We start from the raw sequence: 21,188 nt of genomic DNA, 5'->3' as shown, positions 1-21,188 counted from the left end.
TGCACTTGTGTGGTTGTTTGTGTGATCGGTGGGGTGGGCCGGTGGTTGCACAGCCTCAAATGATTTTACAGACATTTGTCACATCTCTGTACTCTATCCCAAACAGAATATATACAGTATATTGACCGACCACACCGTATAACACTTTCATGTCTCCTGCTCATCAATAAAATCCTCTCTTTGGGTTATTCTGCTAAGTACTCAGAAGAGATGCTATCATAAAGTAGAACAATATCATAACTCATACAGCTATAATGTTATATTAGGGGATTTAATAAATTGATATGCATGCTCTGTTTTGTGGTGGTGGTTCCTCTGTAAATAAAATATGGATATTTCTCAGAGGGATACACATTTCAGAGACAGACAGAGAGGGAGTACTGTTTCAGGGCGTAGCAGGCCTACATGATGCTGTTCATTCCAGGCTCTAACCTATTAGTGTGTGTGTGTGTGTGTGTGTGTGTGTGTGTGTGTGTGTGTGTGTGTGTGTGTGTGTGTGTGTGTGTGCGTGCGTGCGTGCGTGCGTGCGTGCGTGCGTGCGTGCGTGCGTGCGTGCGTGCGTGTTAGCCTTTTCTGCCGCCAACATTGTCTTTGGCACAATATGTGTTGCACGTTCTTTTTAGGCGAATGTGACATGTCACTCATGTGTCTTGCGTTATTCCTTGTATTGTTTTGGTGTGTTTCTGCACACTGATAATTTCAAAGGAAATGTGTAATTATAACCAATAATACGCCTCTATTTACAAAGTGTTATTTATTTATGTTATCTTGATTAATGTAGTTTGGTTCTGGCTGAGAACATTTTTACGGGGTCTATTGTCTCTCTTCCCTGCTCCTAGACAGAAAATATATAGGAAATCATTCCTTCAAGGTATTTTGTACTCTCATGTCCCTTCAACAATGAATCATATTTAAGGATGAAATAAAACAGGCAGTATATGAGAATAAGCCGGTGGCATCTTCACACAGTGGGATTTGGCAAAACGAAGACGGCGTGCATTCGGTTCCTCCACTTGATGTGAGGGAGAAACAGTTGAAATGATCGCATTCCTTCCTTTCCAGAGAGAGAGAGAGAGAGAGAGAGAGGGAGGGAGGGAGAGGGAGAGACGAGGGAACATGCTATCACATTATTTTTTTCATCTGCATGTAAGGAGGGATTCTCTTTCGCTCCTTTGCTGTTGTGTTCTGGTTGTCAGGAGAATAAAAGATGACAATTTCCACGATACACGCAATTATGTCACCTTTGGAGATTGATGTAGTCAAATTAGATGTATGTGGAACAGTGGCTTGGCAAATGAACGCCTCAACAGATGACCAGCTGTTGCTAATTAATATACACTGGTTAATTAGGACATGGTGTTGCCATCAATAGTAAACTGTGTGAAATCCATAATTCATGCTCTCATGTTGCTGTTGTGGTGGTGGCAGTGGAAGCTAGAGCTTCTAACTCTGAACAAACAAGTCAGAGAGCCATGGAGGGATGCAGAGGCCTCGTGTTAGAGGGGTACATTAACTGTATTGTTTATGTTAATGAGAAATGCTACATTTTCTCTCTCCATCAGCAGGTTACCAGTTTAAATGGCAGGGCCCCATGTCTGGATTTGAAAGGTAAGCTAATGTGAAATGTTTGTTCTAACTTTATTTACGACATAGGGTATGATTAATACAATATTTTATACAGTGAGTGGTATGGTGCCTGTTGAGTGTAAAATGAATGACTATTATAACGGTTATAACAGTGTAAGATTGGAATATTACAATACTAGAAAGTTAGTAGCCCGAAAGACATCACATTCCAGTACATTATACAGAATATCGCTAATTAGCCATCAGTTTACTATAACATACATTTACAGTACCAGTAGAATTGAATCACTCCTCTGATGCTGTGAAGCTTCAGTTTGGGGTTAACCCCTGCCCCCCTTTGATGAGTGTAACAGGAGAGCTGCCACCCCAGTGGGGATGTGTGATTCCAACATGGGGTCATCTTGTTCCCCCCCCTCTCAGTTGTCACGCACTGATGACATCACACTGGGGTGATGACACCCTGCATTAGTTATTATCTTCCCCAACACAGAGGGGATTAGATAGAGGGGATTTCAGTTCCTCCCCTTCCTTGCGGTTCCCCCTGTTCCTACGGTACAGTTAAGTGATTATTGTTTAAACATTCAAAACATTTTTTTTTTTACAAATGATTATGCTAATGATGAAAAGGAGGAGGATGTGTGTGAGCTGTGAGACAGCGATGTGCTGTTTGCTCCCTCCCTCCGTGGTCATGGAGATAAGAGTTTATGAGGGGAAGGAAGGAAGGAGCTAGGGCCTCTGAGAGAGGCGGACTGACGCTGCGGCCATCAAAGTCTCTCTCTTTGTTCAAAAGTCATCTGGTGTTGAATAATCAGACACCCTTTGATTCATGACTGGGAGGGAGGGAGGGAGGGAGGGAGGGAGGGAGGGAGGGAGGGAGGGAGGGAGGGAGGACAGTGGATGGGATCTTGTTAGAGAGAGAACGTCTTTCGCCTTTTAACTCTTGAGTCGCCGCATCACACTGTGCACTAACTACCAGTCACATAATCTGTGGAGATGCTTTTCTTCTCTCGGAGCTTACTGTACAACTTTAATTCAGAAAGTAAACAATTGCACAGATAAATAGATGATTTATGTTTTCTAAAGGAGGGGTAGGAGGGGAAGGTTGTTTTGTGTGCTCTAGCCTCCCTGAGTTTCCTAAAATTCCAATCACAAAATAACACTGACTCCTGACTGGGGACATGGCAATCTGACTGTTAGCAAACAGTCCCAATTATCTTCTATTTGATTGCTTTCCCTACTCAGGTGAGCGATTAGACCACCTTTCCTGCGAGGCTCTGGAAGTCATACTGAAATCACTGAGCTTTGATTTCATCAATCTGCAAGCGGCAGAGCTGGAGGAAAATGTGAGTTTTATGAGCAAAAACTTTATTTTTTCAATTTTTACTTTCCAATTGGGTTTTGTATTCAGCTGTCCCTGTGTATCGGATTTTACTCTCCATCAAAGGAACTGGGAACTCCATTACTATGTTGCTGTTGAATTTAAACCTCGCTCCCTTTTCTTCTTTTTTTTTCTTCTTCCAGGGAGCATCATCCTTGCTGGATATGATTTTGTATTATGAATCTACCCCCCATCTTGACATCTCTGACAACACCGGCATGGGGATATCTGGTTGGAAGGCCCTCTCTCATTTGATAAAGCAGGTACATGTAGTTCAGCGTAATGTGTTTCTATGTGTGGATTTAGGCCAGGGGTGAGAAAGTGCACATACTATAGGAGGGAATGTATTCTAGAAGTAAGGCGAGTGAGTATTGAGGGCAAAAAAAAAAAAAGTATATTCAAGTTCGGCAGTTCCCAGAGAAGCTGCCTAACTTTGTTAGCTAACACGCATGCATGCACACAATCGCGCACGCACGCGCCATTACCCCCAGTCAGTACCTCAGACTTCATTACCACGGGCATCTGATTAGCTAGCAGAGCCAGGAGAAATGATCCTGCAGATCCCAAATGCTATTTCTGAAGGCCTGTCTGCCAGCCTGGTCGTGTCCTTGGGGGTAATAAACCTCTCAGGGCCCAGGGCAGGACTCAAAGTATGCCAAGGAAATCTTCCCAAGCATCTTCCGTTAGCTGACTGTGTCTGAGAGACAGACAGATAGACCAACAGATGAAGGATCGTTAAGTCATTTGCCAATGACAAAATAAGCCCAGATGACAACCTCTATCATTCCTTAGAATTTCAGAGTGCTGGATGGAATCGGCTGGTTATGGTATAAATTAATTTCAATGTTTGTTCAATTAGTGATAGTTCTTAGATGAAAGAGAGGTGAGGCTTTGCTTCGTGGTGAAATGGACTTCAAGGGTGAGACCAAAAGCTGGCTCTTAGGCAGTATTACTCAAGATCAATCAAAATCACCTTGGTGTAGAGCGAGAGATGGAGGATGCAGCAGGAGAGAAAAAAATCTGGACACGTTTGATGTGCCGACCAGACGGACGGAGAGATGGCAGGGGGGGGGGGGTTGATGGAGACTAACAATGGCCCCCAGACCTGCCCGCTCTCCCTCCGTCACTCAGGACTGTTTTCTTCCCATCCTTTTTTGATGTTCCTCCTCTCCTCTCCTCCTTCAGACAGGCTAGTGGTTGCTGAGGAGAGGTGATGCATGGAGGCCAGTCCCCACCAGGGACACAGCCTAGCCCTTCAGCCACACTCTCGCTCTGTCACTCTCTCCTTCTGTCAGTCAGTGTTGTTTTGCCTTACTGGCATTCCCCTCTTCCTCTAGTGTTTGAAGGTGAGGTAGAATAGGGAGTTCAGTCCACACTTAGGGCACGGCCTAGCCTTTCAGCCTCTCCTCCCTCCCTCCCTGCCATCTTTTTCTGACAGGTTCTGGAAGTGTTTGATCAGAAGTAAGGTACAGAGGCCAGTCCATAACCTAGCATCTCAGACCCTCACTCTCTCTTTACACGCCTCTCTCGCTCTCTGTCCCTGTCATACCCTGTCCTTCCCTCCATCTCTGTTTTTCCATCCCCTCAAAGTTTTGCTGACTTTCTCTCCCTTTATCTCTGTCCTCTATCTCCCGTCCATCTCTCTCTATCTCTCCCCACCCCTCTCTCTCTCTCTCTCCCTCTGTCCCCCGCCCTCCCCCTCTCTCTGATGAGATCCTTGTGTTTGTCTCTCTGTAGAGTGTGTGTCTGTTGAGGCTGGATGTGTGTAACGTGGCCCTGCTACAGTATCCAGCCCAGGTCCTGTCAAGAGCCCTCCTAAGCAGCAGACTCACCGTGCTGCACCTCCAAAGCACCTGCCTCAGTGGCAGACCCCTCTTCACGCTTGGTATGCCCTGCACGTATGCACACGACATGCACACACACAGCTTTGTTTTAGAGAATTATCAGGACTTTTTGGGGAGTAGAAATGTGTTCCCATTCAAAACTATATTTTCCATAACCTTAACCCCTAACCCTAACTCTTAAACCCAAACCCCACACCTAACCCTAAAATAGCATTTGAACAAATTCAGGACATGGAAAAAAAGTCCGGATTTTTCCAAAATGTTCTTATTTTCCTACCTTGTCAGGACATTGTGGTAGAAGGTAGCGAAACATGTATACACACACACACACACACACACACACACACACACACACACACACACACACACACACACACACACACACACACACACACACACACACACACACACACACACACAATCTGTTATTTCTAAGTTCTTCCTCATGGCCTGATAGGGCTCAGTAGTATCTCCTGTGGGTGTGGGTGTATGTGCGTGACTGCATTTGTGTGTGTCTGTGTGTATTCCGTGTGTGTATGTGTGTGCACTCGGTGTTGTCCATGCTTGGCCGTGGCCAGCAGGAACAGATGACGGAGGACAAGGAGCGGAGGAGCAGATTTTGGCCCTGTGACCCTCACAGTGGTACTGGCCCGGGATTAGATGTCCTAATCTTCAACCTGTCACTTTACACACCGCCGCACCGATCCACACCGTCACCGTGGCCAGAGACACTATCCTCTCTACCTAGGACTTTCTGTAGTACGAGGACCAGTAACCAGGCCTCAGAACAGTTATTTCACCAGGCATCAGGTCTTTCACCAGAAATGCTAAACTCATTTTGCCCTGTATTTGGTCTTCACTGAGGTCCAGAGTGCCGCACTTACAATTAATTGTACTTCCTCACTGTCAAAATGTGCAAAAAATAATACTTTATCCATCGCTTTTTTCTCCTCTAAAACCCCCATACCCCCCAAAACTATAGTGTATAAAACATTAGGAACACCTTCCTAATATTGAGTTGCACCACAACCTTTTGCCTCAGAACAGCCTAATTTTGTCAGGGCATGGACTCTACAAGGTGTCGAAACGTTCCACAGGGATGGATGCTGGCCCATGTTGACTCCAATGCTTCCCACAGTTGTGTCAAGTTGGCTGGATGTCCCTTTGGGTGGTGGACCATTCTTGATGCAAATGGGAAACTTTTGAATGTGACACAAATCGGTGCACCTGGCACCTACTACCATACTCTGTTCAAAGACACTTAAAACATTTGTCTTGCCCATTCACCCTCTGAAGGGCACGCATACTTAAAAAGTATTTTCTTTAACCTGTGTCCTCCCCTTCATCTACACTGATTGAAGTGGATTTCACATGTGACATCGCTAAGGGATCATAGCTTTCACCTGGATTCACATGGTCAGTCAATGACATGGAAATCTCAGTTTATAATGTTTTGTACACTCAGGGATTTCCCCATAAGGCCAATAGTGACTTTAAAACAGAGTTTAATGGCTGTGATAGGAGAAAACTGAGGATGGATCAACAATATTGGAGTTACTCCACAATACTAACCTAAATGACAGAGTGAAAATAAAAGCTGAAATAAATAATTCTTTGTACTATTATTCTGACATTTCACATTCTTAAAATAAAGTGGTGATCCTAACTGACCTAAGACAGGGACTTTTTATTAGGATTAAATGTCAGGAATTGTGAAAAACTGAGTTTAAATGTATTTGGCGTATGTAAACTTCCGACTTCAACTGTATTATACAGGATTGTGCAAAAGTTTTAGGCAGGTGTGATAAAATGCTGTAAAGTAAGAATGCTTTCAAAAATAGTCATGTTAATAGTTTATATTTATCAATTAACAAAATGCAGAGGTGAGGGAACAGAAGAAAAATCTACATCAAATCAATATTTGGTGTGACCACCCTTGGCCTTCAAAACAGCATCAATTCTTCTATGTACACTTTTTGAAGGAACTCAAACATCTTCGAGAACTAACCACAGTTCTTCTGTGGATTTAGGCAGCCTCAGATGCTTCTCTCTCCTCATGTAATACCAAATAGACTTGATGATGTTGAGATCAGGGCTCTGTGTGGGCCGTACCATCACTTCCAGGACTCCTTGTTCTTCTTTACACTGAAGATAGTTCTTAATGACATTTGCTGTGTGTTTGGGGTCGTTGTCATGCTGCAGAATATATTTGGGGCCAATCAGATGCCTTCCTGATAGTATTACATGATGGATAACTATCTGCCTGTACTTCTCAGCATTGAGGACACCATTAATTCTGACCAAATCCCCAACTCCATTTGCAGAAATGCAGCCCCAAACGTGCAAGGAGTGCTTCATTGTTGCCTGCAGACACTCATTCGTGTACCGCTCTCCAGCCCCCCGGTGAACAAACTGCCTTCTGCTACAGCCAAATATTTCAATTGACTCATCAGTTCAGAGCACCTGCAGCCATTTTTTCTGCACCCCAGTTCCTGTGTTTTCATGCATAGTTGAGTCGCTTGGCCTTGTTTCCACGTCAGAGGTATGGCTTTTTGGCCGCAAGTCTTCCATGACGGCCACTTCTGACCAGACTTCTCCGGACAGTAGATGGCTGTGCCAGGGTCCCACTGTTTTCTGTCAATTCTGAGCTGATGGCACTGCTGGAAATCTTCCGATTGCGAAGGGAAGGAAGCATGATGTGTCTTTCATCTGCTGCAGTACGTTTCCTTGGCCCACCACTGCTTCTTACGGTCCTCAACGTTGCCGATTTCTTTGCTTCTGCAAAAGAGTTTGGACAGCACATCTGGAAGCCCCTGTCTGCCTGTACATTTCTGCGTGGGAGAGACCTTGCAGATGCAGTACAACTACATTGTGTCTTGTTGCCGTGCTCAGTCTTGCCATGGTGTATGACTTTTGACAGTGAACGGTCTTCAGAAACCTCACCTTGTTAGCTGAGTTTTATTCCTCCTACACAGCTGTTTCTGTTTCAGTTAATGATTGTGTTTCAACCTACATATTGAATTGATTATTATTTGCACCTGTTTGGTATAATTGTTTAATCATACACCTGACTATAGGCCTACAAAATCCCTGACTTTGCAGCATTTTTTCACACCTGCTTAAAACTTTTGCACAGTACAGTACATTTTTTTACTCACACCAGCCACAGGCTGGATTGAATAGGCTCGCAGGCCGGAGCAGTATGTTTGACACCCATGTGCTACACTGTGTCCGTACCGCTGCACCCAGGCACAAGAGCCCAACACTGCCCTCCAGCACACAGCATTGGACTTCCAATAGGACTGGACTTTCCCTGACAATAATATTACCTTGGTTACCTTTAATCATTTTTACCACGGAGCCTTTAGCCAAGTACAGCTTAAGGTTAAGATGAAAGCTTTCACCAATGTCACACCCTACGGCTCCATGGTGATGGCTTTGGTCCTGCTGTCCTTGGACGGTGACCTTCATTGATTGGCTGGTGTTTCATCTCTGGGACGTAACCGTGACGACCGAGGGAGGTGTTCCTCTTCTGTGAGCAGCAGGGGGCTGGGCCGGTGTACTCTAGTGATCAGGGAGGAGACAATGACCTGTAAATCTGTAAATGAGCCAGAGGAAGAGGCAGGCACATCCACGTACACGCTCTTCCTTCTCACCACTGAGACAGAGACCCTATCTCTTTAAACCCTCCTGGATCCTTTTGATATTTTTGGGCCGTGCATCCAGCCTCGTCGCCCCTGCCTACCCCCCTGTCCTCCCCCGTTCCTTTCCATCCTTCTCTGCGGGGGGCCCAGCTGTGGATCATTGCCTTCGATCGAAGGGGCCCTGATTGTGGCGCTCGACGGGCCGCACGCCGTGGAGTCGTCCAGATCAATCCAGCGATCCCTCCATTTGGTTCCCACTGTGCATGATGACAATGTTGGCATTCCACATGCAGCCCAAAGGGCCTGATCAAATCTACTGCATCGATCCGCTAAGGCTGGGCTGCGTGACAACCCACCAATGCACACACGCGCACACACTTCACTGTACAATTCACTGAGAGATAGTGTGCAGTAAAATTATGCTTTGAAATATTTTTGGTCAAATAATGGGAGATTTGTGCTTTTGAGAAACGCTGGTTGACTCTTGAGACATACTATAAATACAATGGTTTAGTCTCAAACGTTCTTAAGCTAAAGTAGGTTATTTATTAGACTAGCATGATTCTTTACCATCAAACCAAACTTTACTTAAAAAGTAATATTGCTTTGTTTTGTTTGTCCATAGTGGCTGCTCTGAAGAGCAACAGAGCGCTCCGGGAGCTGTACCTGTCCAACAATAATCTGAACAGCGAACAGGACTCTATGCAGTTAGGAGACCTGCTCAGATACAACAGCTCAATCACTACTCTGGACCTCAGCAACAACACCATAGCAAACTCAGGTGCACTTAAAGAACATATTCTGTATGAAACAGATACAACAGTACCAGTGGAGGCTGCTGGAGGGAGGACGGCTTATAATAATGGCTGGAACTGAGCAAATGGAATGGCATCAAACACATGGAAACCATGTGTTTGATGTATTTAATACCATTCCACTTATTCCGCTCCAGCCATTACCACGAGCCCGTTCTCCCCAATTAAGGTGCAACCAAGCTCCTGTGAACAGTACCATCACTATCCTGGACCTCAGCAACAACACCATAACAGACTCAGGTAACGGTCCTGGTCCTGGTCAAAGAACAGGACCATTTTCACTCTGTTATCACTCACAGAGATTGAGGTAGCAGCAAATTGTTTAATTCCCCTTGTCATTTATGTAAGCCCTGTATGACTAGCCTAGTGCACTGTAGTCTTAAGTGTTTCATTTCTCTTTTCTGGTCTTGTGCAGGACTGGAGGAGATCTGTGAAGGTCTGAGAGTTCAGACAGATGGACTGAAGATTCTGATTCTATGGAACAACCAGATCACTAACAATGGACTGGTCCATCTAGCCAAAGTTCTGGTGAGGAACACATGTTACTTTCTTATGTTGATCCTGTATCATAAATGAGCTGTGTTGATCCTGATTGTATTTTTCGCTGTGTTGATCCTGGATTACCATTTAGCTCAACCCCAGCCTTAGCCTTTGACTCAGATTTAGCCTTTCCCTTTGGCAACATAAACTGCACCTTTGTCATTTGAGTGGTGGCGACTTGGAAATCAAAAGGGTATACATTAAAAGCCTTGGCCCACTGGCATATTCAAATAGAACTCACCCAGGCCAAAAAATAAAGTGCCTCTCTCGCTCTCCGTTCTGCCACCACCAACAGTTTGATTAAATAATAGATATGCGTTTAGAAGTGGCTATCATGCTGCCAGCCACTAAGAAGGAGAAGTAGAAGTCTTGGCAAACCATAATGACGATAATTAGGCCAATGGCTGGTCTTGTCAAATATGACACAGGAAAAGCTGTTATTAACCTTTCTCGTTTGTTGTATTTCTCTTTTCCTTTTGTCCTCTGGGCTGTCTCTGTTGAAAGAGAACAGAGTGAGAGCGGGTTATTTGGGTCGGACAAGGAAACACTTTGGTGTCACAGAATGTAATTGGGTTGTAATGTTATCCAGAACACACATTTAGTGTAATGACAAATCACTATACAGTATAACTCCCTTTTTCTGTGAGTTTTATATTTGTTATTGGTATAGGTACTCCGGTTTTAGTTCCTCTTTTTAGGCATTTTTGGTCATTTTTTGCTACTTAATGGACTAGGTCAAGGATACGCAACTACTTTTTGAGAAGGTCCGTTCACACAAATGTCCTATCTGACAAATGTTCTGATGGGATATTGTCATTTATCGGCGTAGTAGCAAACCACCACTTCACGACCCAAACTTTTCACACCCCTCTTTTTGGCGGAATGATTACTTTTACCGTTTTTAAGTTCATTTCTTTCAATTCTACACATTTTTCCATGTCTTATGTGTGTTCATATGATACCTGAGCGATTCAACAAAATCAATGGGAATCAAAGCTGGCCTTGATAACTACAAGATTTAGATGGGTAAGTTAGCTGGTTAGCCTAACTAACATGGGCTAGTTATACATAGATTATAAATAGCTCTCTAAAGTAATGTCTAAATGACATAAGAGGAAAGCTGCCATAAACTACAACATTTAAAAATTGCACCTTGTACATTCTACTAGTACAACTCTCAATAACATTAAATTGAAAGCCCGACTGAGTTGTTAAAAAAAGTTGTTTTTAAGTTGGGACCTACGGTCCATATCAACCCCATTCTGGGTCCAGATTCGAACCGCGGTCCGCCTGTTGAGTTTGGCTGGACTACATCTTCACAATTTATAGTTCTGGGTGTTCACTCTGTTTAATCCATTTGTTTTGTCATCTGAAACCTCAAAATCTGTCTTAGAATTTTTGGTTTTAACTGAAGCCCTGTATTGTGTTTTCCCCAAAGCTCTCTTCTCCAAACCTACAGTGGTTTACATGCGACAGGCCTCATCCATGCTTGACTCAAACCCTCAAACAACCAGTCAAGTCTTTAATTGGTCGCTATTATCCCCTGCGTTCCCCTTCATGCATCTCCTCTCTCTGGGAAAGGTTTCAGTCGTCCATCGACGTGTCGTGCCTCTGTGTATCCCTCTCCCCTCTGCACATCTCTGAGCTGGCATTAGCACAGACACAGCAATGGCCTCTTGAGTGTGCCACACACACACAGTGAGGGGCTCTTGAGTGTGTTTGTAGTCACCACTGTACAAATTAACTGTGAAGACGCACTTCCTCAGGTCTGCTGTTGCCAGTATCTTTCCACCCTCGCGTTCATTCATTACCTCCTCAGCCGGGTGACCAAAGGAGTGGAACGGGGGTGGCAATGAGGTACACTGATGTATTGCTTCTCACTCTGACCATAGTATACTATAGTATTCCTGTTATTGCGGATATGACCGTAGTATTCTGTAGTGTTTTTACCGTCTGGGTAGTTGTTGCCTATGCTAGTTTTAAGTGCTAGTTTTTAAGTTATAACTGTCTCCCAAAGTAATGCGATTTATATTAAGTGAAATTTAAAGTGGATTACGCTGGTAAAGTCAAACGTCATAACATTTGTCAATACCGCTCTGGTGGGAAACCTTTTTTTTTACAAAATAGTTTTTTTTCCCCCCTCCATTCATCCACATGGCTCCTGGCGGCACTTTGCTACGACCAAAAATATAGTGAATATTGTCCATTATTTAAGTTTTTGAGCCAGTGGGAAAACCTATTCAAGTAAGTAAATGCATGTTTTTAAATGTTAATGTATTATTAGCTAGCTGGCTGGCTACAGTAGGCCACTTTGTAGGCTAACTCAACTGAGTTGCTAGCTAGCTTGACACACTGTTTAGCTAAGTGAATTAAAATGTCATCAGCTAGCTAACTTCCCATTAGCTAGCTATCTTGATGTAATCATTGTAAATTAAAAACAGTATCCAAATGCATTTGTAGATAACAGCCATGGAAGAGGGTGACATTGCAGTTCCAGCTGTCAGTAAACAGCGAGTGTAGGCTACTGGACAGGAAACTTTGAGGACAGAGATATAATAGTAACCTATTATTTAGTGCTTTCTAATTTGAGTATATCTGTCACCTGTTTGTGATTTTTATTTTTCTGTTCTCAGATATGGAAAGCTGTGAAAGCCTGTTCGCAGATGGAGAGCGCTCCCAATGAGCGTGTCCCAAGAGACTAAGAGTATATCCTATATGCCATGGATTATATGTGTAGGCCTACCTATGCTAGCAAATGTTGCATACAAAAATACAGTTAAACATCACACATAATGTATAAACCTAATACATGTCTGCCTACCCAGAAGATCGGGGTCAGTGGAGTAAGATTGTAAGGTGGGTTTTTTGTTCACCCGAAATTATGCTTTAATAATATTAGCATTCTTGTTATTGCTCAATTATCTTTTGTTGTTTCGACTAAGATTTCTGATCTTTACGTATGTGCTTATTTGTACATTTTGAAGTGATGAAGTGTTGATTCTTTGAAGTGAAGTGTTTAAATTTGTTTTAATTGTTAAACTATTATTCAAAATGAACTAGTGTCAATGTTGGTCAATCGCATATCACAATTCTGCAATAAAGAGGGGAAGGGGTTCTGTCTCTAATGTGTCTGTGTTGTAGTGCTGAGCGATTAGTGTTTTTTGAGGTCGGTTCGATTATTAAGAAATAATCACAGTTTTGATTTTGGTTTCAATCTTTTTTTTTTCATGACTGCTGAATACCAACTATCAAATCACTTACTCGCACATTTTCAGGTAGAAATACCTCGCAGGAAGCAAATGCTCCTCTCGATCGAGCATTCTTCTTCTCTTTTACGCAGCAGGCATATAACACAGACTGGCCAAGTAGGCATGCAATGGATTATGGCCATTGTAGTTAATTACCACATTTTCTGCGCTAAACTATGTAGAATATTAGTCTGTTGGAAATCAACTCCCTTCTACATCGTTCGCACAGTTCTGGCTTGATCTGATTAATCTCTAGAGAAACTTTTGCAATATGCGCATTGAGCTCACAGAAAAAAACGAAATGGAATTCAAATATATATTTTATTTTTACACCCTTTTTCTCCACAATTTCGTGAAATTCAAATAATTGAACCGACATCAGTCAATTAGTTTTTTTTTCATAATGTCCGTTAAGCTCTCAACACTACTGTGTTGTATTCTCAAATGAACATTTCCCTTTCGTCTAGTTGTAAGATTTCCAATCTGTTTTATTGATTGTCACCCTCAGTGTATCAGCTATCTGAATTCATTTAGCAGCTTATCATATGGCAGGCATCGCCAATGCAGCCATAGGCCTATAGTTAGATGGCATTACTGGCCTTATGGGCATCTGTCATCTGAAGCAGAGAATAGCACAACTCACATTTGTTTACATTTTCAGCTATACATTCTCAATTTAAAATGATACCAGTAGACAATGTATATGAGGCAAACCATATACCAGATGTTGTACATGGATTTTATGTGCTGACAAATACAATTGTTTAGTGCAAACCCAACCATTGTAAATTTACCTACAGTATGAAAATAATAAGATGACAATTTGGCTACAGGAGATGAGCATTACAGGTAACATTTTAGTTCATTCATTTTAGCAATATTGCTTGCAAAATGATTGTTGTTGTTGTTCCCATAGATAGACCCCTTAAACAAAGATCGCAGTTTTGATGTAACGACTCTCGTGGGTTGAAGAAGGAGACCAAAGTGCAGTGTGGTAGGCGTTCATGATTTTTAATAAACTGAACACCGCAACAAAATAACAAAGTAGAAAAAACGAAAGCGCACAGTTCTGTCAGGCAACTAAACAGCTAAACAGAAAATAACTCCCCACAAAACCCAAACTGAAAATCACAACTTATATATGATCCCCAATCAGAGACAACGATAGACAGCTGCCTCTGATTGGGAACCACACTAGGCAAAAACAACAAAGAAATAGAAAACATAGGTCAGGGTGTGACTCAGGTGGGAGAATCTAACTGAACATAGAGAATAAATAAGGATCTCTACGGTCAGGGCGTGACATTTGAAACTGCAATAAAAGTGCATTAACTGCAGTCGACTGATAACAGCAGTTGAAATGCAATTATACTGCAAAAGTACTGCAGTAAAAAATAAATATATATTGGATGCAGTATTTGTAGCCTACTGCAGTTATACTGCACTCCAACTGCAGTTATACTGCACTCTGACTGCAATATTTTTTCGTAAGGGACAGTACATGGTTACACTAGTATCACTGACCCTGGATAAGCTAGTGATTGGGCTAAGATAGCTAACATTTTAGGTCAATAATATGGTGTTAACATTATGTTGGCTTTATAATTGAGAGAGAAACTGAACTAGCGCGTAAGTTCATTTTTGTCTAGGTAGCTTACAAGGTTAGCTTACTTTTCTCAAAACAAACCTCTTTGTAGCTAGTCAGCTACTTTTTGTCCTACTTTGGAAACATACAAATGTATAATCTTTGATATGGCTAGACCATTTCTCCCCTCTTGCTGCAGCTTTAGCTCATCTCGAACTGATATGAAAACCAGCAACGCGTTTGATCCGTGTGACAGGTTTGCGAGTCATTACTGATTTACACCGGGTTACTACCCCTCTTTAGCTGATTTCTGCCATGGAACTTCCCCAGGCTTCCCATTTTAGGGTAGCCTGGTTCACGACGAGGCTATATTTACTGTAGTGGTTTTGCGGACATGACTAGTATACTGCAGTATTTACCATAGTGTGTTCGCGGACATGATTGAAGTAACTACCAAACTACACCTCAACCAGAAAATAAGACAGGTTGGTGACAGGCCACCTATTCAGTTGAGTCAACATCCTGAGCAATTCAACGGACCAGACAACACCTTAGCAAAAATATAACATTTTTATTGCAATTGTAACATCTAAACGTTAGACACAGGTTGTAGGTGACAGGTGTCAAACTCATTCCACGGAGGGTCAAGTGTCTGCGGGTTTGTACTTGATTGATGAATTAGGGTCACTAATAAAAAAAAAAAAGTAAGACACTCCCAACACCTGATTGTCTTGGGCTTAATTGAAAGGAAAACAAAAACCTGTAGACACCAAGCCCTCCATTGAATGAGTTTAATTGGCCTAGAACAGGGTTGTCAAAGGGAAACAGTACAGTAGCAGATACAAAGAACAAGAAAAGTTTATTAAAACTTAGACCAGGTATTCCCAAACTGGGGAACGTGTTTGAACATGTGAATATTTTTATATTTTTTAAGCAGTCCAATTATATTTTCCAATGGGGCTATACATTTGGGTGAGTTTTTTTTCTTCGCCTGAGTAGCCTCGTTTCACTGCAGATACAAATACAGATAGCCTAGTCAAATAATTAACATCCAATCACATTAACCGCTACTCTCTTGCGGGAATTCCTCTAACTGTCTGTACAGTGCCTTGCAAAGGTATTCATCCGCCTTGGTGTTTTTCCTATTTTGTTGCATTACAACCTGTAATTTAAATTGATTTTTATTTGTATTTCATGTAATGGAAATACACAAATTAGTCCAAATTGGTGAAGTAAAATGAAATGAAGAACTTGTTTCAAAAAGATTTCTAAAACAGAAAAGTGGTGCGTGCAGATGTATTCACCCCTTTGCAATGAAGCCCCTAAATAAGATCTTGTGCAACCAATTACCTTCAGAAGTCACATAATTAGTTAAATAAAGTCCACCTGTGTGCAATCTAAGTGTCACATGATCTTAGTGTATATATACACCTGTTCTGAAAGGCCCCAGAGTCTGTAACACCACCAAGCAAGCGGCACCACCAAGCAAGCAGCACCATGAAGACCAAGGAGCTCTCCAAACAGGTCACCGACAAAGTTGTGGAGAAGTACAGACTAGGGTTGGGTTATAAAAAAAGATCCGAAACTTTGAACATCCCACAGAGCACCGTTAAATCCATGATTTAAAAAATGGAAAGAATATGGCACTGCAACAAACCTGCCAAGAGAGGGCCACCCACCAAAACTCACGGACCAGGCAAGGAGGGCATTAATCAGAGAGGCAACAAAGAGACCAAAGATAACCTTGGAAGGAGCTGCAAAGTTCCACAGCGGAGATTGGAGTATCTGTCCATAGGACCACTTTAATCCGTACACTCCACAGAGCTGGGCTTTATGGAAGAGTATCCAGAAAAAAACCATTGCTTGAAGAAGCATCCCAAATTGATGGGGGTACGTGTTCACACTTCCACTTGCCGCGGCCAACCTCGTCCTCCCTAGATCTCAGCAACCTTTGAGCACAGGTAGCAACCTTTAAGACGAGACCAGAAGGGAAGAGACAAGAGCGACAGAACAGAACAGGACAATACCAAACAAAATAAACAATGGTCAGTCACGTAGACATTCAGGAACAGGGTGCATGAGAGAGAGCGTCAGCAACAACATTATCAGTCCCCCGGATGTGCCGCACATCGAGATGGAATGCTTGTAAAAAATAAACACCATCTCATTATCCTCTGGTTAGGACACATCATGGCCCTCAAGAAGGTGAGAGGATTATGGTCGGGGTAGACCATAATAGGTACTACTCCTGATCCGACATACACCTCGAAGTGTTGTAGCGCCCATATGAGTGCTAGCGCTTCTTTTTCCATGACCGAGTAGTTCAACTGATAATGGTTAAACTTTTCGGAAAATAATTTAACAGGCCTCTCAACACAAGACAAATCTGCTTGCAGCAAAACTGCACCTGCCCCCACATGACTAGCATCCACCTGCAAGGTAAATGACAAATCACCGCGAGGAGCAGCCAGCACCGGAGTTGAGGTAAGCAACCTCTTTGCATCTTCAAAAACATGTTGACAACGAGAAGACCATACATAAACAGCCTTAGCTTTCAGCAAATCTGTCAAGGGAGCGACCACAGTAGAGAAGTTCCTATAAAAACGATGGTAATAACCAATCATCCCAAGAAACTCATCAGTTCCTTTGTAGTCGTTGGTGGTGGAAAAGCATCAATAGCTACAACCTTAGCCCGAACAGGACACACTTCACTCTGCCCAACCACCTTTCCAAGGTATGTAACGGTCGCCTGAGCAAATTCGCACTTTGCCAGATTGATCGTGAGGCGACCCGCAGCTAGGCAGTCGAACAAGGCTTGAATGTTCCTCCCAAGTATCTTCATATATCACTACATCGTCCAGATAAACAGCGCACCCGGAGACAACCCTGTTCATAAGTCTCTGAAAAGTGGCAGGTTCATTACGCAGGCCGAAACTCATAATCGAATAGAAGTACAGATCAGAAGGTGTAATAAAGGCAGAGATTTCACGTTCCCTACTTGTCAGTGGCACCTGCCAATAGCCCTTTAACAGGTCAAATTAGCTCACAAACTTAGCTGCTCCGACTTGATAAACGCAGTCCTCCACCCAGGGAAGAGGAAATTAATCTGGCTTAGTGACACTGTTTACCTTGTGGTAGTCCGTACAAAATCTGTTTGTCCCATCCGGTTTACTGACCAAGATACAGGGAGAAGCCCAACTGGAGAAAGAAGGCTCTGCTATATCACTCTCCAGCATGTACCTGACCTGACCTCAGCATCCAGACAATGCAGTTTCTCTGAAGAAACTCTATAGAACCGCTGATGAATGGGGTCAGCATCCCCAACGTCAATATCGTGTTTTATTAAGTTTGTACGTGTAGGTGTATCAGAAAATAAACCTGGAAATCTCTGAATCAGACCGACCATCTCTTCCCACCCATCAACAGGTAGATGAGCGAGAAGGCTGTCTAAAACATCTAATGTCTGTGAATTTTTCAATCTACCCTGCAGTATGCAATCGTGGAGACCAGGAACATCCTCCTCCCCATGCACGGACCTAGCATGACAAGAACCTAGCGAAATAACGTATCGGCCAAAAGAACAGGTTTACCGTCCTCTGTAGACTCTCACTGTTCAGCCTCAGAGGAACATACATATAGTTTTAACAGATTTACATGGCACAGTTGGTGTGCTTTTCTCCGTTCTGGAGTGCCAACTAGATAGTTGTGGTCAGTGCACTGGCGCACAACTGTATATGAACCTTGAAACTTGGCTTGAAAAGGAGAACCAACAATTGGCAACAGAGCAAGAACCTGGTCACCTGGACTAAAGTGACGAGGCTCAGTTCGCCGATCAAATATGCCCTTCATCCTCTCCTGTGAAGATGATAGCTTCTCTTTAGCCATTTCACCAGCGGTGTACAGGCGTCGAAGGAAATCACACACATAAGATAACAGGGACTGAGGGGGCTCGGGAGACTTCCTGTCATCCTGGAGCACAGATAGAAGTCCATGCACCCTATGTCCAAACACGAGGTCATTTGGACTGAAACCCGTGCTCTCCTGTGAAACCTCCCTAGCGGCTAACAGTAACCAAGGCAACCCCTCCTCCCAATCCTTATCCATCTCAGTACAATAAGCTCTCAACAAAGACTTAAGTGTTTGATGGAAACATTCCAGCGCTCCTTGACTCTGCGCGTGATAGGCGCTAGACAAATTGTGTTTAATATGGAGCTGTTGGAGAATCTGACCAAACAGATTAGAGGGGAAATTAGATCCTTGATCACTCTGAATTACCTTAGGGATTCCAAACAGGAAGATAAACTGAGTCAAAGCTTTTTAGCACAGACTTAGTCGTGATACACTGGAGAGAATAGGCAGCAGGAAACCTAGTGGTCTGACACATCACTGTGAACTACCCTTTTTAGAATGAGGCAGAGGACCAACACAGTCAATAATCAGATACTCAAAAGGTTGAGTACAGGAATAGGAAACAGTGGTACTGGTTAATAGCTTGATTAGGTTCACCAGTTAATTGACAGGTGTGACAAGATTTGATGAACTCCCATGAACTGCCATTCTCGTTAGCCAGCCCAGTGACCAGGTCGCCACTGCTCATGAAACGCATCACTGCACACGCAGAGAACACCTCTGGGGAAACTCTGCACACTCTCATCAGGAATCCCTGCAAATGACGGCTTAGCGGAAACCACTAGAGATGGAAACACGACAGGCCATACACACTCACCAGGCAAGTTATTCCCAAGGATAACGTCAATACCCTCAGTAGGCAACGAAGGACGCACCCCCACAACAACCTCACCTTTCACCAGTCCACAATCCAACATCACTTCATGCAATGGAACTGACAGAGTGTTCAAACCTATTCCCCTAATTAGAACACTATTCCCCGTATCAGTCTCAGCAGAGAAGGGTAACACAGACTCCAACACAAACGACTCAGAGGCACCTGTGTCTTAGGATCTTCACTGGCACTAGGTCGTTACTTCCTAACATAGGCACAAAACCCTCCGTAATGAAAGGTAAATAGTCTGGGTTAATATGGACTTTCACATGCCCCTGGGCATGAGACAGTGTATCAGGAGTGAACTGATGTGGGACAGCCACTGCTAAAGCCATAGGCTTAGATTTAATGTAAGCACAGGTATTACATTTACCCTTAGCCATGAGAATCGGACATTCGTTTTTCCAATGACCTGAACCTTGACAATAGTGACACTCTTGACCAAAGTCAGCTTTACCACGGGAGTCAGGCTCAACCCTAGTTGAATGAAACTCTGCCCGTGAACGAGAGTATCTCGGTGAGCGAAGCCCAAATCTTTCCGAACGCCCCCACTCACTCCGAATACGGGGCTCTGCAAAGACACTTTTGTGAGTCAAAACATACTCGTCTGCCAAAACCGCAGCTTCAGCGACAGTCTTTACTTTTTGTTCGTTAATGTGCGTGGCTATACGATCAGGGATTGTGTCCTTATTGTTCTAGCATAATCAGATCACACAGCCCTTGGAATGTCATAACTGCAGATGCGGAACACCATAGATTAAACTGTGAAGATAACTCTTGCGCAAACTCAAGATGAGTCTGTTGATCATCCCTTTTTTTAAAGTTCTAAATCGTTGGCGGTAAGCCTCAGGAACCAATTCGTAAATCTGGAACACAGCCATATTAACCTTCTCATAAATTACATTGTCGGCTACACTAAGAGCTGAGTATGCTTCCTGTGCTTTACCAGTCAACACACACTGCAACATTAAAGTGCTATCAGAATCAGGCCAAATCCTAGCGTCAGCAACACGATCAAACAACGAACAGAATGTCTCAGGGTCCTTCTCATTAAATTTTGGCAACAACCGTAAGTTCCCAACAATATAAAATGTGTCTGGGGCACGACCGAAAGAGGAGCGACCCCTAGGTAAATCTGGGTCAACTTCCCAAAGCAAACTCGCCCGAGATCTTTCCTTCCCTAACCAACTCTAACCGCTCTTGTTGCAGCTTAATTTTAGCACGCTTCAAATCCTGTTTAAATTCCAATCCCTTTTCATACTTTACATGATCATGGTCTAGCTTCTCACGATCATGTTCTAAGTTGTAACAGAAGCCGTTATTCCTGTTCTTCAAAGGACAGACCACTAGGTCTAACAGATGGGGCGGCCATTGTAACGAAACAGGGAGAAGGCGAATCCTCGTCAGAGGCTGCCCAAGTGGTAACTTCAAGAATACCACTCTCCATCAGATTGGCTTTCAATATCAACCTAACATAATTTTTTAGTTCATCACTAATTTCAACCTTGTAGTGTTCAGTGACCTTCAACAGCTGTTCTTTAGTACATAATTCTAACAGTTTCTCTGATGGAAAGTGAATGAACTCGTCTACTACGTAAGACACCATAGTCACAAGTAAATAATACTTTTTTTTATCTTGCTTTTCCCCTCTCCTGAGCACATCAAACCGGACCACAAGAGAAATGACAATCACACTAAATGACAATCACCCTGTGCACCACAGAAGAGAGATGAGATATATATGGAGCTTCCCCAAAACCTACA

At 43.2% G+C, this 21,188-nt stretch overlaps 1 protein-coding gene across 1 annotated transcript in view; it reads left to right on the top strand.

The window, feature by feature from the left end:
* si:dkey-288a3.2 (protein phosphatase 1 regulatory subunit 37) overlaps positions 1–21,188 on the top strand; it is a 72,151-nt gene that overhangs the window by 11,634 nt on the left and 39,329 nt on the right. Inside the window, exons 4-9 of the mRNA XM_090209698.1 lie at positions 1,563–1,608; positions 2,830–2,930; positions 3,109–3,228; positions 4,703–4,850; positions 9,079–9,234; positions 9,684–9,796. Of these exons, the coding sequence (XP_090065824.1) occupies positions 1,563–1,608; positions 2,830–2,930; positions 3,109–3,228; positions 4,703–4,850; positions 9,079–9,234; positions 9,684–9,796 (684 nt within the window). The remainder of the gene's footprint in view (positions 1–1,562; positions 1,609–2,829; positions 2,931–3,108; positions 3,229–4,702; positions 4,851–9,078; positions 9,235–9,683; positions 9,797–21,188) is intronic.

This window comes from Oncorhynchus mykiss, chromosome 19, assembly GCF_057628025.1.
Source record: "Oncorhynchus mykiss isolate SJ-2025 chromosome 19, ASM5762802v1, whole genome shotgun sequence".
Classification (NCBI taxonomy): Eukaryota; Metazoa; Chordata; class Actinopteri; order Salmoniformes; family Salmonidae; genus Oncorhynchus; species Oncorhynchus mykiss.
Note: the sequence above shows the minus strand (reverse complement) of the source record. Positions and strands in the feature narration are given on the sequence as shown.